At 49.5% G+C, this 22,614-nt stretch overlaps 1 protein-coding gene across 4 annotated transcripts; it reads left to right on the top strand.

Moving 5' to 3' along the window:
• Positions 1-9,906: 9,906 nt before the first annotated feature.
• PI16 (peptidase inhibitor 16) lies at positions 9,907-21,262 on the top strand. 4 transcript variants are annotated; one of them, XM_059937480.1, is made up of 7 exons: positions 9,922-10,112; positions 14,063-14,284; positions 16,097-16,206; positions 16,491-16,579; positions 17,208-17,885; positions 18,101-18,240; positions 20,362-21,262. In XM_059937480.1, exons 1-6 carry the CDS (start codon positions 9,942-9,944, stop codon positions 18,220-18,222), a joined length of 1,392 nt encoding a protein of 463 aa, XP_059793463.1. In that variant the 5' UTR covers positions 9,922-9,941; the 3' UTR covers positions 18,223-18,240; positions 20,362-21,262. The 4 variants fall into 4 exon arrangements, with proteins under 4 accessions (XP_059793465.1, XP_059793463.1, XP_059793462.1 ...); XM_059937479.1 differs by lacking the exon at positions 20,362-21,262 and adding an exon at positions 18,662-20,171; XM_059937482.1 differs by lacking the exon at positions 20,362-21,262 and having other exon boundaries at positions 9,907-10,112; positions 18,101-20,171.
• Positions 21,263-22,614: the final 1,352 nt, after the last annotated feature.

Genomic DNA, 22,614 nt, shown 5'->3' with positions numbered 1-22,614 from the left:
ATCTCAGAGTTACCCAAACAGAATAAAAATGTCCTTTCTTATTTTGGGGAATGATTTGCACCGACATCTAAAATAACCCCATTTAAGCTTTTGAAATGGTGTATAGTAGAACCTCGGTGTCTCTCCAGAGATCAATACCTGCGCTGTCATCACAGGGTAAAAAAAATATTCAGTATGTAAATAAAACAGGGAAAAAAAAAAAAAAGATGAACTGCTTTCTCAGTTGCCTGCAAAGCAGAGGCAGAGTTCTTTAGCAGGACTGCTTGCACAAATGCAAATGTTGAGATGACTTTTCATAATGTATAAAAGCAGACTCGGCCAGGCATTGATCATGAAATGAACTCACAAATGACTGTACACAGCTGGTATAAATCAGTGCCACCCGGCAAAACAGAGGAGCCCAATCAGGGCTTGGTTGTTGCTTTTCTTGAATTCTTTCTTAATATATCTGTTTTAAAAAAAAAAAAAAGATTCTGACTGTCAACTGGAATTATTACACTGCATAATGATATTTTTTATGTCCAAACATATGAATAAAATTACTTTCTCACCATGTATATTATGGTTATACATGCTTTCTGAAAGTGAATTAACATAGAAATAAATCTGTGATGTCAAGAATATACATTAACCTGTTCGGGCCTTATAAATATGTAAAAATAGCGTCTAGCTTTTTGCCTCTCTGTGGAGGTATACTATCTTAACGCTGAATCTAGAACTGGACATTTTGTATATTAGCATATACAATTATATTTACTTGATACAGTTTAACAATAATTTTTAAAATACCATGTGTTGGGTGTTGTACCTGGTGGTCTAGGGAATACAGTAAAAGGCTTTAATGTAGTCTTATTATGAATATCATAAAAAAAAAAACTTACCTTTTTTCTCATTTACCATGATTATCTCAAGTCTTCCCTCCATATCAGTTTATTTTTCAGCCATATCTACTCAGTTTCTTGTTACTTCTGATATGTTAGTTTTATAAAAGTGCCATCAGTTTGTTTCCTTTTTATCTCGTTCTGTCATTTCATCTTTGCTTACTTCTTGAATTCATGTTGTTGTTAAATTGTTTTTAATTTTATTTTATTATTTTTGACTGCATTGGGTCCTCATTGCTGTGCACGGGCTTTCTCTAGTTGTGGCGAGCAGTGGCTACTCTTCATTGTGGTGCGAGGGCTTCTCATTGCGGTGGCTTCTCTTGTTATGGAGCACAGGCTGTAGGCGCACGGGCTTCAGTAGTTGCAGCACGTGGGCTAAGTAGTTGCGACACGTGGGCCCTAGAGTGCGAGGGCTTCAGTAGTTGTGGCTTGTGGACTCAGTAGTTGTGGCTCGTGGGCTCTAGAGTGCAGGCTCAGTAGTTGTGGCACACGGGCTTAGTTGCTCCTTGGCATGTGGGATCTTCCCGGCCCAGGGATTGAACCCATGTCTCCTGCATTGGCAGGCGGATTCTCAACCACTGCGCCACCAGGGAAGTCCCATTAAATTTTTCTGTAGTTCAAAATGCTGTAGGAAAATTTTTCTGTTCCTTGGGTTACATTTTTTTCTAGACTTGGTTTTCATCGATCACATACATGTTCCTTTCTTTCATATATTTCTGTAGCCACCCTGCCATTTCTTTTCAATGTCTCATGCTTAACATGGCAGCTCTGGCCAAACCTTTTGTTTGTTTCTGTATAATCTGGCTACATTCTCAATTCTAACGGCGTCTGTACCCACCACTAAGATTTTACAAATGCTAACGTTTTACCATATTAACGAAGTATTGACTTATGCAACCCATTTAGCACTTGCCACAAAAGCCCCATCTTTGCACTTTCTTACCTGAGGATCCTCCTCACCAGGGAGACAGCTGAGACTCTCTCTCCCTGTCTTCCTAACCTCAAGTCGACTTCGTCTTCACTCTGTCTTGATCAGGAACTCATATTTTCTCAACTTCCTACCATATTCCATCTTCTCTTGTTTAAAAAAAAAAAATCCTTATTTTCCATCCCCACCAAGTGAAAGTACTGAAAACTAAGTTAATGAAAACCTTGTAAATGTAAGAAACTACAGCATTAGTCTAAAAGCCAACTCAGTAGTCCCTTCCTTTCCAGCCACTCAGGCACATCCCCACACACAGGGCCTCCTTGCCCCTCAGGAGCCTCCCGCTGAGGTGGAAGGGCCAGGGACTCAGGAGCCAAAGGCCTCAGTAGGAATCCCACTTCTGGCTTGCTGGGACACTGACCTTGGGGAGTTCCACTGACCTCTCTGGTTTTGGTTTCCTCATCCCTAAATCAATGCAGCTAATCCTGTCTTCAGAGCATCAGTATAAAGATACCTGAGACCAGGTATGTGAAGGGCCCAGCTCTGTCCCTGCACAGATCAGGGACTTGGTGTGTTCTCCCACTTTCCTCTCATCCTCAGCCTGTGTCCTCTCTCACAGTTAGCTTCTGCCCTCCACTGTGGACAGTCCTCCTCCAGCCTCGAGAGCCATCCTTAAAATCACAGGCAGAGCTAGACCAGACCCCAAAGGTTCTCTAATCACCCCTTCCCTTTTTATGAATAGGTAAAGCTGAGGCCCGTAGTTGGTGGCTGAATCAAGAGTGGAAGAACCCACCCAGTGCTCCCGACCACCAGTCCTCTTAGGTTGATGGAAATACTGTCTTTCTGCTCCCCGCTACCCTGCATAGTCACAGCCTCCCACCAAGCTCAGCCTTCATCCTCTTTGCTGGCTCCCAGCATTTAATGCTTTCCTTCACCCTGTCTGGCCCGGCTTTGTGGAACAAGGACAAAGCTCATTCTTTTCAGCTGAATTCATCGCCAGCTCCTTCAGAGGCTGGGTCCTTCAATGTTCTGTCAGAGGCCCCGTGCTTCTCTCCTGCCCTCTGGTTCCCTAAGGCGGTTCATGTGGACAGAGGCAGCCACATTCTCCTTCCACCCACACAGATCCCTTCCTGGCTGAGGACAAAACTCTACACAGATGTGCAGCTAACAGCATACTCAGGAGGCCTCGGAGAGAACTGTCTTGGCCCAGAAGATACTTCTTGGCCCTCAGGCTCCCCAACTCCTGCCTGACCCGCAGTGCCTGGCAGGTCTGTCCTCTGCCAGTCTCCAGGCATCTTGAGTCGAGCTGTGCAGAGCACCAAGGGCTGGCTGTACGTGTTAGGTTTTAGTCTAGATATCCTTGGGGTTACAGAAAAGAACATGGTCCCAGCCCCTTGAGGTTTAATAATCTTGTTGTGGAGACATGGGGATCAAATGTAAAGTGCACTTTAAGAACTAAATACTGGGAAGTAAGATGCTCTCTGAGAATTAAACCATATCAATACAAGATGAATTAGATGCAAAGCCACCTGAAGGAATGGTTTCCAGACTTGACTGAAATCAGAATGGAGATATAACACAGAGAAACATTAATGTAAAGATTGTGCCCATCAGAAGATGGAGGGAGTGGCCACCAGTGGAAGCCCAGAAAAGGGAGAGCCTTGAAGGCAGAGGCTGGTGGTGCCCATCTGACTGGGGAGACAGTGCCCCCCAGGTGGTTGGCATAACTGGCCTTACCCACACCTCCCTGCATTCCAAAGCTTCATCCATGCTAAGCTGCCAGGGGAGTGCAGAAAGCTGGGAGCAGGGGGTGGGGGGTCAGGGGTGGACCGGAGTCGCTGGTGAAAGCCAGGCTGTGAGCTCCATTTGGACACTGCTCTTCACGAGCGTTTCCTGAACGAATGCTGCAGGATGAAAACTACCCCAGAGAACGTGAGGCCTGAGCTGGACCCTCAACGATGTTAAAGGACTTAGGTATGTGGACCAGGGGCAGGAAAATAGATATTCCAGAATGGGTGCTTTGCATGGAAAATGAAGGCACAGAGGTAGGAAGAGCACGATGTGTGCAGAGGACCAGAAGGAGGCTGGCAAACACAGCGAGTCCTACGGTAGGGCCAGGTTGTGAGATCAGATGCAATGCAGTGGGAGCCATTGAGTTCCTCAGAAGGAATGACACAGGATGAAAGTGGTGTTTGAGAATCATCAGTCTGGCTGGGCGGCTGACAGGTGCCAGGAGAGGAATGGGAATGTGGGGGGCAGAGACCGGGGCCAGGCAGTTAGCTAGGAGGCTGTGGAATAACCCAGATCACGGTCATGGGACTGTTTGCCACAGCAGGCACTAGAAATAAAGTTGGGAAAGACAGGCAGGGATACGTACAAAAAGGATTGCTGCAGCATCGTTTGTATTATTGAAAAACAAAACAACAAAAAGGAAACAACCCAAATGTCCATCAGTAGGAAAACAGGTAGATGGCTGTGTATTCATACAGTAGAATACTGTACAGCAGGGAAAATGATCAGGTAGCTCTACATGCCTTGATGTCAAGAAATCTTAGGAAGGAAGGAGGGAGGAGGGAAAGAAGGGAAAAACAAGTTTTAGAAGGATCTAACCCATGCTGTCCAATGCAGTAGCCACAAGCTACATGTGGCTATTTAAGCTTAAATTAATCAAAATAAAAATGCAATTCCTTAGCCCCACTAGCCACATTTCAAGTGCTTGATAACCACATGCAATTAGTGGCTACCATACTGGATGGTGCAGATAAAGAACATTTCCACCATCACAGAGAGTTCCTTTGGACAGCGCTGACCTTTTAAAACATACAAAACAATATTACATATTGTGCCTGGATAAGGAATGTATAGTAAAAGTATAACGGAGATCATGCAAATGTCAAACAACAAATTCAGACAGCGGTATGCCTGGGAAGGCGAGTATTCAGGATCAGAGAAGGGACACTAGGGGCTTCCACGTTTTATCTCTGAAGCCAGGTGGTGGCTAGATGAGTGCTCATTATATTATCATCTATACTTTTCTATGCCTTAAGCATTTCATAATAAAAACATTTTTAAAGAAGATAGACTGGGACTTCCCTGATGACACAGTGGTTAAGAATCCGCCTGCCAATGCAGGGGACACGGGTTCGATCCCTGGTCCGGGAAGATCCCACATGCCACGGAACAACTAAGCCCGTGCGCCACAACTACTGAGCCTGTGCTCTAGAGCCCGCGTGCTGCAACTACTGAAGCCTGCGTGCCTAAGAGCCCATGCTCCGAAATAAGAGAAGCCACCACAATGAGAAGCCCACATACTGCAATGAAGAGTAGCCTCTGCTCGCCACAACTAGAGAAAGCCCGAGTGCAGCAACAAAGACCCAACGCAGCCAAAAAAAAAGAAAAAATAAGATTGGACTGGACCTGAAGGACAATGTGATGGAGACTGCGTATAGGCCAGGCAGGAGACCAAAATGGCTTGAATTTTTTGCCTGGGAAATGGTAGGAGGAAGGGGGTGGTGCTGCCTGCGGGGATATCTGACCTTCCTCGTCCTGGTATCCACACCGTCCCACGTGTACCATTCAGCCACTCCCTTGTTGCCATCACCATCCTCCATCCTCATAGACACTCTTCTCTGGTCCTCGTTGCCCCGGTTACCTGGCCTCCAGACAGCTGTGAAGGGGGCAGGCACAAACACCTGTAGAGGCTGGCCCCCTGCTGGTCACACACACACCTCCAGGTGGCCCTTCTGGCCCAGACTTAGCCCCCACAATTCTGACCACAGGCTCCTTCACCCCAGCTCCAAAACCAAGCTGGCCCACACTCCTACAGAGGGCCATTCATGTCCCATTAGTGTCCCAGCAAGGCCTGGGACAGCTGTGCTCTGTCAGGAATTTGCACCAGGAAGCCAGTGGCCCAGGGGAGGTCTGGGCCAGGCGCCCAGCCCTGCTGAGGCCAAGAGTCTCCTGGATGCAGGCTTTGGGCCTTAGCTGAGCTTGGTATTTCAGGGGAGAGAGGGAGACTCCGACCCCAGTTGGCTGGGCGCCGGGACCTGGTCATGATTCGGGGCTGGCTGGGTCAGCTAGGCTCTCCTCTTTGGAGCCATTTGTTGTGGCCCCCACTGTGGTGGGGATGCCCTCTCCTCAGAGCCCCTAGTCCCTATTCCCAGAGCCAAGAAACCCTAGACCAGGAAATTAATTAGCAGATCCCATTCTGCCCCTGTTGAGGCACCTGGGGACCTCCTGCCTCTTTCCACTGATTCAAAACAGCTACCATTTTATCAAGTGCTACGTATTTGACATTAATTTTATTGAATCATCCCCGCAAGTCTCTGAGGAAGGTGGTATTATCCCATTTTACATATGAACAAAGTGAGGTTTGAGGGGGTAAATGATTTGCCCAGCTAATGTATGACAGTCATGCTTAGAGTGTGGATGTGTCTGACCTGCTTTCACCTCTGAACTCTCTTGACCCCCTTTTCCTCTCCCTTTCTCTGGCACTCACCCTGCCTCCGTGCCCTTCAGTCTGTCTCTTCCTCCCCAGCCTTTCTCTGAACTTCTGTGTGACTCCCTCCTCTGCTCCTTTCTCTTTGCCCCATTTCCCATCTCCCCTACTTCCTCTCCTTCCCTGACCCAGAAACACAAAGATAATTCACTATACAGTGAATTGTGTACCATCAAGTGGCTGGGGCTGCAAAAGCCAGGCTTCCAGGGTTTGGATTCAGTGCTGGTGACCTTTCGTTTCCATGAGAACACGGAATGTGGCATCCAGCAATCTGACCTGAGCCTGACATGTAAATTCTAATAAAAGAGCAAGCTGAGCTACAATGGTGAGAATAGGAACTAAGAAAATAATATCCACAATATAAAAAGCCTTGCGCCCAAAGGCAAATGATTCACCTGATGTCTAACTTTGAGAACGGGATAAGTTATACCACAGCTACTCTGTGGAATATTTTGCAAACATTGCTAAGTGGCAGTTAGAAAGATATGAGCAAGTTAGAGAAATTATTTATGATATAACTACCTAGGAAAAAAAAGTCACAACCCAACATTGTACATGTGCTATTCCTTCATTAAGGAAAGAAAAAGGAAACATACTAGGACTGTGCTTCTCAAATTGTCAGTGGTAAAGGACGAGTTTGTGTTTGTAAAATTTCCAGTCCACTACAAACCAATGGTTTTGTAAAATACCATAAAAATAAATGACAAACATGTATGCGTCAAAGGACTAGCATCTAAAATGATACTTTTTTAAAAACTTGCAAAACTAAACAGTAAAAAAACACACAAAACAATCCAATTCGAAATGAACAAAAGACATGAACAGACACTTCACCAAAGAGGATGGCAAATAAGCACATGAAAAGATGTTCACTATCATTTATCCACTAGGATATGCAGAGTAAAACCACAATGAGATCTCACTGCACACCGATTAGAATGACCACATCAGTTTCCTAGGGCTGCATAACAAATTACCCCAAACTGGGCAGCTTAAAACAACAACATAAAACATTTAAAAAATTAATTATTAGAAAAACAAAATGAAAACTAGGTATACAAGATGCAAGCCTCAATTTTTGAATAAGATGTTCAACAGACATAAAACAACTATGTCAAATTGCCGTAAGAGTTCCTCAATGCCCACTCTTGTTTTCTGCACCTGTTGTGCTGAGAAGCAGTAGCGAACATCTGGCAGAATGGCGCCGGGCCGTTGACCACACTTTGAGTAGCACCTGCTCAAAGACGAGAAGCAAATACTAGAGGTGGAATTTTTTTCCCCCTCTTTGGCTTAATTTTTTGCTGTGGAATTATATTGCTATTCAAAATGAAACAATTTAAGGAATTCCCTGGCAGTCCAGTGGTTAGGACTCGGCACTTTCGCTGTGGGGGCCCAGGTTCAATCCCTGGTCGCGGAACTAAGATCCTGCAAGCCGCGTGGTGCAGCCAAAAAAAGAAAAAAAAGAAACAATTTAAAATATGTATAGATAGTAACACAGAAAATAAATTTCCCCCGAGTTCTGGTTAAAGAGAAAAACACAGTTGATGTAAACCACAGCCAATCCTGCATGTGCTTAAATCTGTCACCACCCCTCCCTCTCCTCCTCCCCTAACTTCGCCTCCTGTCCTCCATTCCTTTCTCTCCCCAGTCTGCTTGCCCTCAACCTCCCTGTCTCCCCAGTGGCAGGTCCCAGGCTCTGGTGCACCCCTCCCCAGCCCCCAACATTGAGGAAATCACTTCATGCTCTCTGAGCATCAGTTTCCTCGTGTGTGGTGATTATGAGACCCACCTCAGAGCTGTCCTATGAGGAGTAAATGAGGTCACCCACACAGCAAGGACTCTGAGCACTGTGTGGGAATGTGCGGTACAGAGTAGGGCCCTCTGGCTGCGTGCAGCGCTCCGCAAACACTCGGGCCAGCTCTGGTCAGCCTCCCAGTCTTGTTCCATCTCACCCTCCCCTCTCAGGCAAACCAGGCTCCTCCTTCTCCACCTCCTCAGTCTGCATCCTCTGCCCTCCAAGGGTGCATGTCCTCCCCGTCCAGCTGTGAGCTCCCCCAGGCCAAGGGGGTTCCTCCCCAGAGGAAAAGCCAGGCCAGGCTGCTGTATTTTTTTCTCTACTACAACTTGAGACCCTGTAATTTCTCCCACCTGTAATAATAATAATAATAATAATGAATACATTCATACTGGCTAACTCAATGAGCATTTAGTATGTGCCAGGCACTATCCCAAGCCCTATCAGTATACTAACTCATTTAATGCTCATGACCATCCTATGAGGTAGGTTCTGTTCTAAGCCCAATTTACAGAAACTGAGGCCAGCAAGCAGGGAAATAGCTTGCCCAAGGCCACCCAGATGATAAGCCCCATGCACTTATCCACAATGCTATACATGTTTCCTGGCAGTTTTCCTGCTTCGTGATGGTGGAGACCAGATCTGTCTTATTCACCCAGCTCAGTGCCTGGCACAATGGAGAAGCTCTGTAAATCTTTGTTGAATGAACAAGTGAATTAATGGGTGAATAAATGCTGCTCATTGTGCTATCTTAACCAGTTTTATGTGTGTAGTTCACTGAAAGTGCAGGCTTCAAGGATCCCAGCTAAACTCAAGAGTACTGGTTCCCACTTCCTACCTCATGCAAGGGCAGGGACCAAGGCCAAGATCTTGGTCCCTGCCCTTGCATGGTCATTACAATGCAAGTGCTTGGCCACTGGGCCTACTTCCCTTCCAATACACCCCCCTCAGAGCTCCTGCTATATCAACTCACTCACCACTCTGCTTTTCTGCTCTCTCTTGATGTCAAAAACAGACACATTCTATTTTCTACATATTCAGAGCAGGAAGGGTCCCAGCATCCAACTTCCAAATGAGCACCTCAAGCACATGCATTCACAGAGGGCACACAGAAGCCACAATTGTATCCATAGTGAAAAGCCTATTCCAAGGCTGGGTGGTTGTCGTCTACTGTTACTGAGGGCCTACTATGTGCCAGTTACTGTATTGGGTGCTTTTTACATATTTGATCTCATTTAATCCTCCTTCCAGTTCCATTAGGTAGGTACTATTACGTAGTCACTGGTTCAGTTGAGAAAACTGCCAAAAACACAGCTAGAAAAGGAACAGAACCAGGATTCAGACTTAGGTTGGCCCAACAATTGCCAAATACATCTTGTCTTCCTCCATCCTGCCACACGCTGCCTGTTGCTTCCTCACCTTGCCCAGTCCTCTGGGGGTAGGGTCCATGTGACTCCCTTCTTGTTACCTGTCCTCAGCACCCAGTGGGTGTGACCTGGGATGCAAGCGGTCGTTGCAGAGGTTACTGTGACTTTGCCCTTGGATGACCTGTCCACAACTCAGGAGGGACTGCAGAACTCACACAGCTCTTGGCCTGAGCCCCTGTTACCAAGAGAAAGGAGGCTTTGGCCAAGGACTCTGAGGGGAGAAAAACGCTGGGAGTGGACTCAACTCTGGTCGGGACCCAAGCACCCAGCCCTCCCCGAGATGTTGTTTGAACTGGGCCAGGCCTCCAGACACAGCCCCTCCCGCCCGCCCCAGCCAGGGTGGTGCTTGTGTGGGAAGGACTTTAACTCCAGCTGCCAGACCCCTGAACGGGAGAGGCAGAGAGGACTGGCCAACATGCACAACTTCCGCAGCCTCCTGGCCCTTCTGCTGCTGCCGCTGCTACTGCTGGGGGCTGCCATGGGCCCCGCCGGAGCCCTCAGTGATGATGAAAAGCACGTGATGGTGGAGCTGCACAATCTCTACCGAGCTCAGGTGTCCCCGCCGGCCGCCAACATGCTGCAAATGGTAAGTGTGACCAGGGCCCCCACCAACCCCTTTCACGCCGTGAGTGTAAGCTATCTCAGGGATTCATCTCTCTGGCAGGAACAGAGTCCCTGACACTGTAGAATTCACAGGCCCCCATAAGCAGCCTCATTATACAGATGAGGAAACTGAGGCTCAGAGGGACTTGCTGGTCCCTCAGGGGCTTGCATGTCCCATAGCTGGTAGAGCCAGGCCTGGAAGCCCTGCTCCCTGATCCAGTGACCCCTTCCCAGCACTTCCTAAAATGCATGTGCCCCTGGGAGGGGGAACACAGGAAGTTCCTGACACCTTGGTGAAACGATCTTTCAGATACCTTCCAAGGAGATGAGAAGAAAAAACAGGGCAGCAGGATGAGTCCCAGCACCCGGAGTAGGAGGGATGTACTAAGGGGGTGGGGTGAGTACAGGAACCAGAAGTAGACAGGGCTCTGAATCACACAGATCAAAATCTGTCTCGACCACTCACAAGGCCTGTGATTTGGGGTGAGTCCCTTAACCTAGTAAGGACCCTCAGTTTCCCATCTGTAAAATGATGTCATAATTAGAGCTACATAACTATCAACATGGACAGAATCTCACAGATATAATATTGAATAGGGGGAAAATGAAATATACATACATATATTTTTAGCATAGTAGGGTATATTTACATGAAAGAGATAAAGTGAGAAATTCACCCCCTTCCTGCCCTCCCTGAGGGCTACACTGGCCCTTCTTCTCCAGTCACCCTTAGGTGAGGGGCGTGTCCAGGGACCCCCTAGCTGGTGCCTGAGAGCAAGATTGCACCAGGGGTCCAAGACCAGAGTTCTAACAGCTCTGTCCAATCGGCTGAAGTGACTCTGGGTGGACCCTTTACCTTCAAAGGCATCTGTTTCCTGATCGCATGGTGCGGGCAGTCCCTGCCCTGAGGGTCAGACAGGATGACCTATGAAAAAGATCTAGGAAGGGCTCCACAGATGCACCCAGCACGGCCCTTCACAGCCCTGTCGGCCTTGGCAACCAGGAATTGCAGACAACAAACTAGGAGCTCACGATTCTGTTACCAGCTCTGCCAACAGTTCCCCAGTTGAGGCCTGGAACTCATTGTTGGGCCTCAGTTTCCCCATCTGTAGGTCCCTGATACCCTAGAGTCTTGCTGGCTGAGGCTGGGGGCTACACAGGCTGCAAGCTGCTTTGTAGACAGCTAGAGGTGGACCTCAGGAGTGGGGCAACATTCTAGGAAGCAGTTCAGATACTGATGGGATATGCTGCTGCCTGGTAGGAAGTGATCTGAAGAGGGGGAGATAAGGCTGGACTGGGACACTAGGATAAATTTGGGACAAGGCTTAGGCTCAGCTTCAGCAGTGGTAAATACAGAGACTCTGGAGTCAGATGGCCTGGGTTCAAATCTTGACATTGCCATTTATTAGCTGCGTGACCTCAGCCAAGTTACTTAACCTCTCTGTGCCCCAACTGTAAATCGGGGATGATAACACTATAATAACTCTCTTGTAGAGTGGTTGAAAGGATGAAATGAGTGACTATGTGTAAAGCATTTAGAACAGGGCCTGGCACACAGTAAGTGTGCAATAAGTGTTTGATAACAGAAGAGGGAATGGATCCAGGGTGAGGCAGGTGGGGGTTATCACAGATTCTTCTCTCTCCCTCAGCCTCCAAGTCTAATCATCACCACTTTTACCTCCCAGAAGGTTCAATTTTTCTTGAATCCCATCTCCCCCCACCCCTCCACCATCTCTTTGACACAACCCTGGTTCAGTCTTTCATTTCTTTTCCCACGGAATTCTAGAACAGCCTCTACCTGCTTTCTCAGCCTCTGGCTTCTAACTACCAGAATGAATGATCCAACACACTGGCCTGACCCTTTTCAAAACCCTTCCATGGCTCCCATTGGCTCCCTGCTGCCTCCAGATAAAACTCCATCTCCTGAGAAGCCCCACTCTGTGTGTCTGGCCCTGTCTAGCTCTCCAGCCTCCTCTCCTTCACACTTTCTCCTCGAGTAACCCGAGCAGCTTATCTTTCCCCCACCAAAACGTTTCCCATCTCCATGCCTTTATTCATGTTTGCCCTCTGCTCAGGATGCCTTTCCCCTCTCCACCTGGCCAATGCCTCATCTTTTAACACTTAGCTTAATGTCTCCTTCTCCATCCTCAGGTTGCACTAAATGGCCCTCTTTTGGTGCCCCTATACTACCCATTGCATATCTGTCAGTTACCACATGGTGGCCCAATTAATGGTTTATGACACTGGGAACTTGGGCTTCTTAGTCCTTGCTGTCACCCCAGGGCTGGCATAGTGCTCAGGACTGTTGAATGAATGAGTGAGTGAGTGGATGAATGAATGGACTTGCTTTCAAATGGTGACCAAGTGGCCAGTGAGGGTGGGTACCGTGACTCTTGAACCTCCACAGGGGTCTCTGGACAACTGAGAAGCCTTAAGACTCACAGGAATGACTCTCTAATGGTGGGACTCCAGGCATCCAGTCAGGATGGAAATTACAGCCGAGCTCTGTAGGAGAGACTGCTTTAGGTAGGGCTGTGTCTCAGTCATCAACAGCTGAGAAATGTCTGTTGAGCACCTGCTCTGGGCCAGCACTGTGCCAGACACGCTGAAGGAGCTTACAGTCTAGTCTGAAGCCCCGAAGGTCGTCCCAGACACCCTGAGCCTGGTCTCCAGCACCCTGCCCCTTTCCCACTCCCTATCCTCCACTACTACCAGTTTGAGAGAGCCTCAGGGACCAGTGACTTGGGACAAAAATACCCACAGAGGGAAAGGGATTCACCTGAGTTTACAGCATTTTACTATCCCAGCCCACTGCTCCCATCCGCACTCCAGGCAGCTGCTCCTGGGAACCCTGGGATGGAGGGTGGGTGTGGCCACACAGCCCCCTCCCCTCAGGGTCACCCAAGCTCCTGGCACTTTATGGGCTGTCTGGCTCCCGCAACTGGCGGGCCCCCAGAGGGTGGAGCAAGAGTTGCTGCCAGGCCATCCATTTCTAGGAGAGGCCAAGGACAGTTTAATGGGATCCAGGCCTCCCTCCTCAATCCTTTGGTCAGATGCCTTGTTAATCTGTCTTCCCACCCACACTGGGCCCATCCTTCCAGCCTGGGACACAGAACCTCAGAGGCCCTCTAACCTGAAATGCCCCCTCCCACCATCTCACCTGAGGTCCTCCCTGGAGAACACTGCCTTTGGGACCTGACAGCTCTTTGGGCCACCAAGTCTCTGAAAATAGGCCTCTCAGCGAGGGTCACACAGACACACTTAATTTTCTTGGGGAAAGGGGTTGTCCAGTTGACAAGAGAGCAATTGGGAGGGAAGCCCAGAGCTGGTAAAGCCATAGAGGCTGGGATCCCAAGGGGAGAGTGGGAGGTTAAAGGGGGTGCTGGCCCCTCAAGTCAGACTTCTGGTGGGTGGGTAGAGGGAGTGGAATGGCTGAATAAACAACCCAGCCCCAGAACATCTCACTGGACATCGTGTGTGCTTCAGAACAGTTCAGGCAGCCCTGGCAGGGGCATCACCACCCACCTTGCAAATAGAATGATATTAGTATTAATTAATAATCCCATTATCAAAAACATCATCTCATTTTTTCTTCCCAAAGTCCTATGAGAGTTCAGAAAGTTAGGCAATACGTCTAAAACCACACAGCTGATGATTGGTCCCAAGTTTGCCTAACTCCATGGCCTGGGATGGCACCCTCCCACCTCCCCACAGAAGCTCCCCATCAGCAGAGCTGTGTTCCAGATCATGGCCACGAGTCACCCCGCAAGGAGGGGAGGGTCTTCGGCCTCCAGAGGGCCCCCAGAACACCCTCCACCTTCTTTTCTGATCCTCACCCAATTGTGGACATCCTCACCTCCCTCTCCCACCCTCCTTTCCCGCCTCCACTGAGCCCGAGGCGTCCTCACCTCCCCCTCGCAACCTGACCCACAGAGGTGGGACGAGGAGCTGGCCGCCTTCGCCAAGGCCTACGCGCAGCAGTGCGTGTGGGGCCACAACAAGGAGCGCGGGCGGCGCGGCGAGAACCTGTTCGCCATCACGGACGAGGGCCTGGACGTGCCGCTGGCCATGGAGGAGTGGCACCACGAGCGCGAGCACTACAACCTCAGCGCCGCCACCTGCGCCACAGGCCAGATGTGCGGCCACTACACGCAGGTGCGAAGCTGGATGGGTGGGCGGGGCCACAGGGCAATGGGCGGGACCGGGCTGGGCCACCTCTCCCTTCAGAGCCCGGGAGTCCGTAAGCCCCGCTTGCATCCTTCATAAACGTCGTCTCTCCACAGCAATTCATGTGTTGTCCAGGCCCCCAACGAAGTCTGTTTCTCAGACTGTCTAAACCATTTTCAGTTGTCTCTTTAAAAGCCACAATCTTTTGAAGACCTAGGCGGCCCCTCTCGGCCTCCTGGTCCTGAAGAGACCTGAATTAGGTGTCCCAGAGCCTTTTTCCTGGAGGGTAGTTACTGTGCCAGGCGATCCTGATCGAGCTCTAAGCAGTCTTGTCCTCTGGGTTACACACAGCTGTTTGCCCCAGCAGTGAAGCGCTTCCCCCCGCCTTCGGTCTTCTCTCCCTCACTGTCCCTCTTGTCATTTCTCAGCGTGTCTTAAGTTGCTGCTTCTAATCTGCCAGGGACTGATAAAGCAAATACACAATTTTTCTTTTGCCTTGAAAAACTACATGCAAAATAAGAAAGCAAGCTGTCACCAAGTGAACGTTTCGGAGAGCCTTCTGAGAGCATTTCCTGCCTCTTGCAGTCACTCTTTGCTATGTCAGAGTTTTACTGCATTTGGAAAGTTTGAGTTTGCAGACAAGGGGCATAAGGGTGTGTGTAGGGGAATTAACATTAGTGTTATTGAATTCTTTTTTTTGTCCTCCCAATGCTTATTTGTTGTTCAAACAATAACATGACAAATTTTAAAAAAAGAAAAAGGAAATGAACCATCTTCCCACCATATCCACCAATTCCATTTTCCAGTGTTTCTTTTGGGTGGTATTTTTAGTGCTGATCTTTAGAGAAGGAAATCCCAACATCACCCACCCAGATCAGGAAGTTGTGAGGCCCCAGCCCTCCCTGCCCCCTTCCCTCTGTTCCCTGCCACCTCTCACACTCCCCGTACATACATCCTCCTGCAGGAATTGCTGTCAGTGCCCAGCAGGAGTCGGGCTGCCCCATCTCCAGCCCTGTATTCTCTAAGGCTGAGTGCATGTGCACTCTGGGGTCATTTCTGCCTGGGAGATGCTCGACAGTGGTCCCTCGGGAACCCTCAGCTGATTCAAGCAGCAAGACCCCAATCCTGGGGAGTTGTGCAGAATTAACAGCGAGAGCCAGATCTCACAACAAAAAACGGGCCTCAGTTTGAGTGACTCCTGGGCAGACTGGGCCTAGAAATAGCAAAGGGAGGCTATATTGGCTTGTCTCAGCCAATGGCAGGGCACAAAGGTTGTTTTGACTTTTTAACATTTACACTTAAGACAGAACGCCTTCTACCAGTTAGGAGACCCACACTTAGAAATGGCAGGGCAGGTCCCTGCTTACTTGTGATCTGGGGGGAAGTTTTACTTCCAAAATGGCTCCTCCTGTTCCCTTCCTTGGCCTTTGCTTGTTGCTGATGTTTAAGATTCTCCCATTTGAGATTCATTCCTTTGTTATATCCTTTGTTTAAAATGCAAGGGCCTCTAGGAGGAGCCCACAGGAAGAATTCATGAGGGTCTATCAAAGGGGAAGGTTTTCAGAGGGAGAGAGTCCTAGTGAAATAGTGTGTGTGGCTGGTAGAGGAGAGTAGGCTGCTTGGGACAAATTTCCCCCCAAGCCCCCCGTTCAGAGTTTTGTCCTGAAGCTGTGTGTCCTCAGGGACTTGGATCTTACATATAGGGTTCCTCCTCTCCTCACTCATAGAAGGCTGATGTAGAGAGACACTAGCTAGGAGCCATCTTGCCCAGGCTAAACTGTTGGGTTTGCCCTCCTTCAGGTGGTCTGGGCCAAAACAGAGAGGATTGGCTGTGGTGCCCACTTCTGTGAGAAGCTCCAGGGCGTTGAGGAGACCAATATCCACTTGCTGGTTTGCAACTATGAGCCCCCGTGAGTGGGGAGGGAGCCCTGGGGGAAGGGGGTGGGCAGAGCCAAGGGGAGGGCTGAGCTGGACACAGTCTAAGGAGGAGGAAGGGGGCCAATCTGGGGACCATACCCTATACCCTTGGAGGAGCTGCGAGGGCACCCATGGGAGTCTGCTCTTATTGGCCCAGCAAGTTAGTTCAGGGCAAGTAAGACCCAGGGAGCGCTTCCAGACTAGGTGTGTGTATGAGGGATAGGGACAGGGGTTGGCAGGGGCCCCCTCCCCCCAGCATCCTCCTCGCCTCCTGCAGGGGGAACGTGAAGGGGCAGAGGCCCTACCAGGAGGGAACTCCATGCTCCCAATGTCCCTTGGGCTACCACTGCGAAAACTCCCTGTGTGGTGAGTCCGGGGTGGGGTGGGGCGGGGGGAGGAAGGTGAGGCAGGGGACGCCTACTGGATGGTCTGGTGCCTTCCAAGGCTCCAGAGTGGTGCATGGGCCAGGGGAGGAACCCTCAGCGGCCCCACCTCATCTGGGTTCCCAAGCCTGCTTTACCTGCTTTGCCCTCCTTGTGCACAACTTTGGCGCCCTGGCATTCCAAGTGACCAGCTTTCTACCCTCCAAGCAGAGGGTAGAGGAGAGTTGGGGGCTCCTGAGTGCAGGGGGTGGGGGTGGGGGGTGGAGGTGGGGGGCGTGGCCAGATGGTTGGTCAGAGGGACTCCAAAGGCCAGGCCTGCAATGCGATGGGTGTTTTAGGAACAGGAATCTAGCGGGAGAAATCCCCTGAGAAAGTGGAAGTGCGTGTGTAGAGAGGGGAAGACTTGGACAAGGAGGTGGATGGAGGGGCAGCTGTCAGCCACAAGAAATAACATGTATTATCAATGAGGGACATATTCGCTGGAGAGGGTGTGTGCGTGTGTGGGTGTGTGTCTTCGTAGGACATTTGATCACCTCACCTTGATTGTGGTGGGGTGAGGGATGCGGGGTCCTGCTTGCAGCACTAATGCCAGGCCTTGTCTCTCTTATCAGAACCCATCAGAGGCCCAGAAGAGGCTCAGGATTTGCCTTACCTAGTAACTGAGGCCCCATCTTCCCTGGCAACAGAAGCCTCAGGCTCTAGGAAAGAGGGTATCACTTCTTCCTTAGCAACGGAAACTCCATCCTTCTTGGTAACAGAGGTCTCAGGCTCCCTGGCAACAAATGCTCTACCTGCTGTAGAAACCAAGGCCCCATCTTCCTTAGTAACGGAAGACTCCCCTTCCATGGCAACAGAGGCTCCACTTTCCTTAGCAACTGAGGTCCCTTCCTTTTTGGCAACTCACAGCCTACTCTACTTGGATGAGAGACCAGCTACCCTCCCCAAATCAACCCATGATCCTACCCCCAAATCAGCAGACAAAGAGGCCAGCAGTACAAGAATGCCCTCCAGGAGCCCAGAGAGTTCTCTGCAGCCCAAGATGTCCTTGACGGGGACATGGGAGCCGCTACCCAACTCCCAGGAGGAGGGCGAGGCTGAGGCCGAGTCGCCTCATTCCAGTGAGATCTTGGCCTCAGTTTTTCCAGCGCAGGACAAGCCAGGTGAGCCGCAGGCCACACTGGAGCACAAGGGGCACACCTCCTCCAAGTCCCTGTCCAACTCCCCCAGTGCCTCTGCCACCGCTAATGCCATGGGTGGGCGTACCCTGGCCCTGCAGTCTTCCTTGCCAGGTAAGGCCTGTAGCGCCCATCCTACCTTCCCTCCTGGCTCCAGAATGTCAGCACCCTGCCTGTAGTATAGACGATATAGGCACGGCGGGGCATGCACCCTCCGAGTAGGAGCTTCCTCCCTGGCTGCTGGGCCCCACGTGCATGCCTTGGTAGGGTGGGTGGGAGGTCAGGTAGAGCTGTCTCCAGGCTGAGGCAAAGCCTCTCCCTTCCTGCAGGTGCAGAGGGCCCTGAAAAGCATGGCATCAAGTCAGGGTTGAACTCGAGACCTGGGCACGTCTGGGGCCTCCTCCTGGGACTGCTGCTACTGCCTCCCCTGGTGCTGGCTGGAATCTTCTGAAGGGGTCACCACTCAAAGGCAAGGCCTCATGGGGGGGACCCTAGCCTCATGCCCACTCTGGATTGTCTTTCTCCAATAAGAGACCACAGCTTCCTGGAAGGTCCTCTCTGTGGCCCAGCAGCCCCCCTTCACCCCAGCCAGACTCCAGGCCAGAGGCTTGTGCCCTCAGGAGGCCTCGACAGGGACAACCCTTGGCACTGCCCCAGGATGCCTCTGCCTTTGGGGAGGTCCATCCCTCAGCCAGCTGCAGATTGTTCTGAGCAGTGTTCCTGTGGCCTGTGCCCACTCTCCAGCTGTCCTGTGGCCACAGTCCTGCTCTTCCAGGGACAGAAGATCTCAGGGCTTCCCAGGAACCCCTCGGCCCCTTCCAGTCCCCTGGCCTCTTCCTTGAGCCATTGGAGTCTAGGGCTCTTCCCAGGAGTGCTTCCTGCCTTTCCAGGGTGAAGAGGTCAGCTGTCCTCCTGCCATCTCCCCCACCCTGTCCCCAGCCCCCCAAACAAGACGTTTCTTGGCTGAAGTCCCTCTGGAAGGGAGAGGCTGCAGGACATGTGCCCCATCCACAGACATCTTTGGGCACATGGGGCCTGGCCACCGCGAGCTCAGGTTGCTGCCCGCTGACTGCACGTGTCTGGACCCCTTCTGCTCCTCCCATCTCAGTCTGGGGGGTGGGGGAGGGTGAGTGAGGACTCTGGGGAGGTCCCTGCCTGCCTGGCCTTGGGTTGTCTGCGTAGGCAAGGTAAGGGTTCTCCCTGAGTGTCCAGTCCCCTAACTTTCCTGTTTAGCTGGCAGCGGGTGTCGTGAGGGGCAGATGAAGGACAAGCCCCATCTGAGAGGGGTTCTATGGGTGGGGCAGGCAGGGACCAGGGAAGGGAGGCAGCCCCTGACTCCTGAATAAAAGCCTGTGTAAGAGGACCAGTCGCCGTGCTTGCGAGCAACAGAGGGGGCAAGGGAGGGCTTTTGGGCGGGGGGCCCTGAGAGGCTCACCTCTTCCCCTACTGACTCATGGCAACTGTTCCTTCTCCTTCACACGCCCTCTCCCCCAAACACTCCATTTAGTTCTTTGAGGCACTTTTCCTTTCCTTCCTAACCCCCGCCCCCAAATCTTCAGGTAGCCGGCGGAAAGGGGCTAGGGCCAAGGGTTGGCGAAGGGTGCTGGGCTGACTCTCCCAGCTCTGGGAGTCACTAGTGGAGCCTAGCTGGGTTCGTGACCCAGGATCAAGGAGTGGCATACGACCTCTTCACAGGGGTCCTGCTGCCCACGCCCACCCAGGACACAAGGTCTGAAATGTACCTCAGCATGGCTTTGCCAACCCTCGGTGCTTGGAGGAGCCCTGAGAAAGGGCTCTGGGGTCCCAGACACCCCCCAGGGAAGCATAGGATTGTCCTGAAGTGCTGTGGGGCAGGAAAGCACAAGTGTGTGAGTAGGGCTAGCAATGGTAGGTGATGAGGGCAGCCTGGGACCCAGCTGGGGCTGGTGTGGAGGGGCAGCTAAACAGGAAGCATCCAAATCAGTCCAGGGCTGAATGCTGTGTGTGTGCGTATGAGATGACAGAATGTATCTCCATTAAGGTATAACTCATATAACATAAAATTCACTCATTTAAAGTGTACCACTCAATGGTTTTTAGTATATTCACAGGGCTGTGCAACCATCACCACAATTTGGGAACATTTGTATCACCCCAAACAGAAACCCCACACCCGTCAGCAGTCACTTCCCATTTTCCCTCCACGCGCCCCAGCCCCTGCCCTAAGCAATCACTAATCTATTGTCTCTATGGGTCTGTCTATTCTGACATTTTGTATAAATAGAATCATACAGTATGTGGCCTTTTGTGTCTGGCTTCTTTCACTTAGCATATTTTCAGGTTCATCCATGTTGTAACATGAGATAGTACTTTATTCCTTTTTATTACCAAGTAATATTCCTTTGTATTGAATATATTTTATTTATCCATTCATCAATTGTTGGACACTTGGCTTGTTTCCACATTTTGGCTATTATAAATAATGCTGCTACAAACATTCATGTAAAAGTTTTTGTGTGGCAATATGTCTTCATTTCTCTTGGGTACATACTAGGAGTGGTATCATATGGCTACTCTGATCATATAGTAACTCTATGTTTAACTTTTTCAGGAACTGCCAGACTACTTTCCAAAGTGGCTGCACTATTTTACATTCCCACCAGCAATGTACAAGGGTTTCAATTTCTCCACACTACCAACACTTGTTACTGTCTTTTTTGATTATAGTCATTCTAGTGAGTGTGAAGCAGTATCTTGCTGTGGTTTTGATTTTCATTTCCCTGATGGCTAATGATGTTGAGCATCTCTCCATGTGCTTAGTGGCCATCTGTATATCTTCTTTGGAGAAATATCTACTCAAGTTTTTTGCCCATTTTTTAATTAATTGGGGTATTTGTCTTTTTATTATTGAGTTGTAGGAATTCTTTACATATTCTAGATACAAGTCCCTTATCAGATATATGATTTGCAAACATTTTTTCTCATTCTGTGGGTTGTCTTTTCAATTCTCCTTGATATCCTTCAGACACAAAAGCTGTTAATTTTGAGGACTTCCGACTTTTTTCTTTTGTTGCTTGTGCTTTTGGTGTTGTATCTAAGAAACCATTGCCTAATCCAAGGTCATGAAGATTTATGCCTATGTTTTAAAAATTTTACAGTTAATTGTCTGAATTAAAATGTGAATGTTTATTTCTGGACTCCCAATCATATTCCATTGATTTATGTATCTATCTTTAGGCTAATGCCACACCATCTTGATTACTGTAGCACTGTAGTTAAGTTTTGAAATTGGGAAGTGCAAGTCCTCCAACTGTGTTTTTTTTCAAGATTGTTTAGGCTATCATCCCTTGAATTGCCATATAAATTTTAGGATCAGCTTGTCAAATTTCTGCAAAGAAGTCAGCTGAGATTTTGATAGGGATTATGTAATCCACCATTTTAGCAACGTTAAGGCTTCTGATCCATGAACGTGGGATGTCTTTCCACTTATTTAGGTCTTCTTTACTTTCTTTCAACAATGTGTTATAATTTTCAAAATATAAGTTTTGTAATTCTTTTGTTAAATTTGTATTTTATTAATTTTTATGCTATCGTAAATGAAATTGTTTCACTAATTTCATTTTCACTTTGCAAGTGTATAGAAATACAATTGATTTTTTGTACATCAATTTTATATCCTGCAACCTTGTTGAATTCATTTATTAGTTATAACAGTATTTTTAGTGGATTCCTTAGGATTTTCAATACAACATCATGTCATCTGCAGAGACAGTTTTGCTTCTGCCTTTCTAACACAGATAATATTTCATTTTCTTTCCCAGTTGCCCGGGCTAGACCGTCCAGTACAATGTTGAGTAACGGCAAGAGCGGAGCCTTGTCTTGTTCCTGATCTCAGGGGGAAAACATTAGGTGTTTCACCATTTGCTATAATATTACGGGTTTTTCATAGATGCCATTTACTAGGTTGAGGAAGCTCTCTTCTCTTTTTAGGTTTTTGAATGTTTTCATCATGAAGGGATGTTGAATTTTGTTAAACACTTCTCCTGTGTCTATTGAGATGATTGTGTGGTTTTGTTCCTTCTATGGACAGAATGTATTACATTAATTGATTTTCAGATGCTGACCCTGCTTGCCTTCCTGAGGGGGGAAGGGCGTCCCTCCCTTTGTGGGCCTGTCTTTGCAAGCTAGTCCCAAGTCCTATGACGTGGTCAGGTGAGGTAGCCTCTGGGCAGAGCCAGACTGTGGAGGCCCAAACCCATCTTTCTCAGTTTTGGGGTGGGATGTGCCAGCCTCCTGCAAAGCAAGAACACCTGTTTCCAGCCCTCAGGTTCCAGCCCAACCTGTCATATAAGAAAACCTACTAAGACCAGCAGCAGGGATCTCTTTGGAAATTTTTTTTGGGAAATAACATAAGCCAAGACATGGTATCCCACAGTAGTCAGGGAGGGGATGAGAATGGGAGGGCATGTTCAAAAGGAGGGTGGGGGGCTGGCACTCTGAGGCCTCGAGGACCAGAGTAGGGCAGGTCTGCTCCTGCACTCTGCTGCATGACTCCCAGGCATCTGGGCACTGGCGAAGCAACAAGGGCTACAGTAGGGCCCTGCAGAGACCACCACTGCCACCTCGGGCTTCATCACAGGGGGTCCCAAAAGGCCTGTCAGAGGACACTCCAGCTTTGTCCATTGGAATTAGGTTTTCCAGGAGGGGAGGGAGGTAACTGGCTCCCCACAAGGACATTCCCACTCCTGTCACCCCTCCTTTTGCTGACAGCTCAGCTCCGCCCACCCACCCCCCAAACCCTCCACCCCCCCACACACCCCTCCCCTGCCAATTCAACCCAATCTCCTTTCTCAGATAAGGACCC

The sequence above is a fragment of the Balaenoptera ricei genome, chromosome 11 (assembly GCF_028023285.1).
Source record: "Balaenoptera ricei isolate mBalRic1 chromosome 11, mBalRic1.hap2, whole genome shotgun sequence".
Taxonomy (NCBI): Eukaryota; Metazoa; Chordata; class Mammalia; order Artiodactyla; family Balaenopteridae; genus Balaenoptera; species Balaenoptera ricei.
This window is presented reverse-complemented; position numbering and strand designations above follow the sequence as displayed.

Bases quoted from the DNA above. Each gene is read 5' to 3' on its own strand.
- PI16 (XM_059937480.1), top strand. From the start codon at position 9,942: ATGCACAACTTCCGCAGCCTCCTGGCCCTTCTGCTGCTGCCGCTGCTA. The intron at 14,285-16,096 runs GTGCGAAGCTGG...GCCCTCCTTCAG, and splicing joins TGTGCGGCCACTACACGCAG to GTGGTCTGGGCCAAAACAGA. The intron at 16,580-17,207 runs GTGAGTCCGGGG...CTCTCTTATCAG, and splicing joins CTGCGAAAACTCCCTGTGTG to AACCCATCAGAGGCCCAGAA.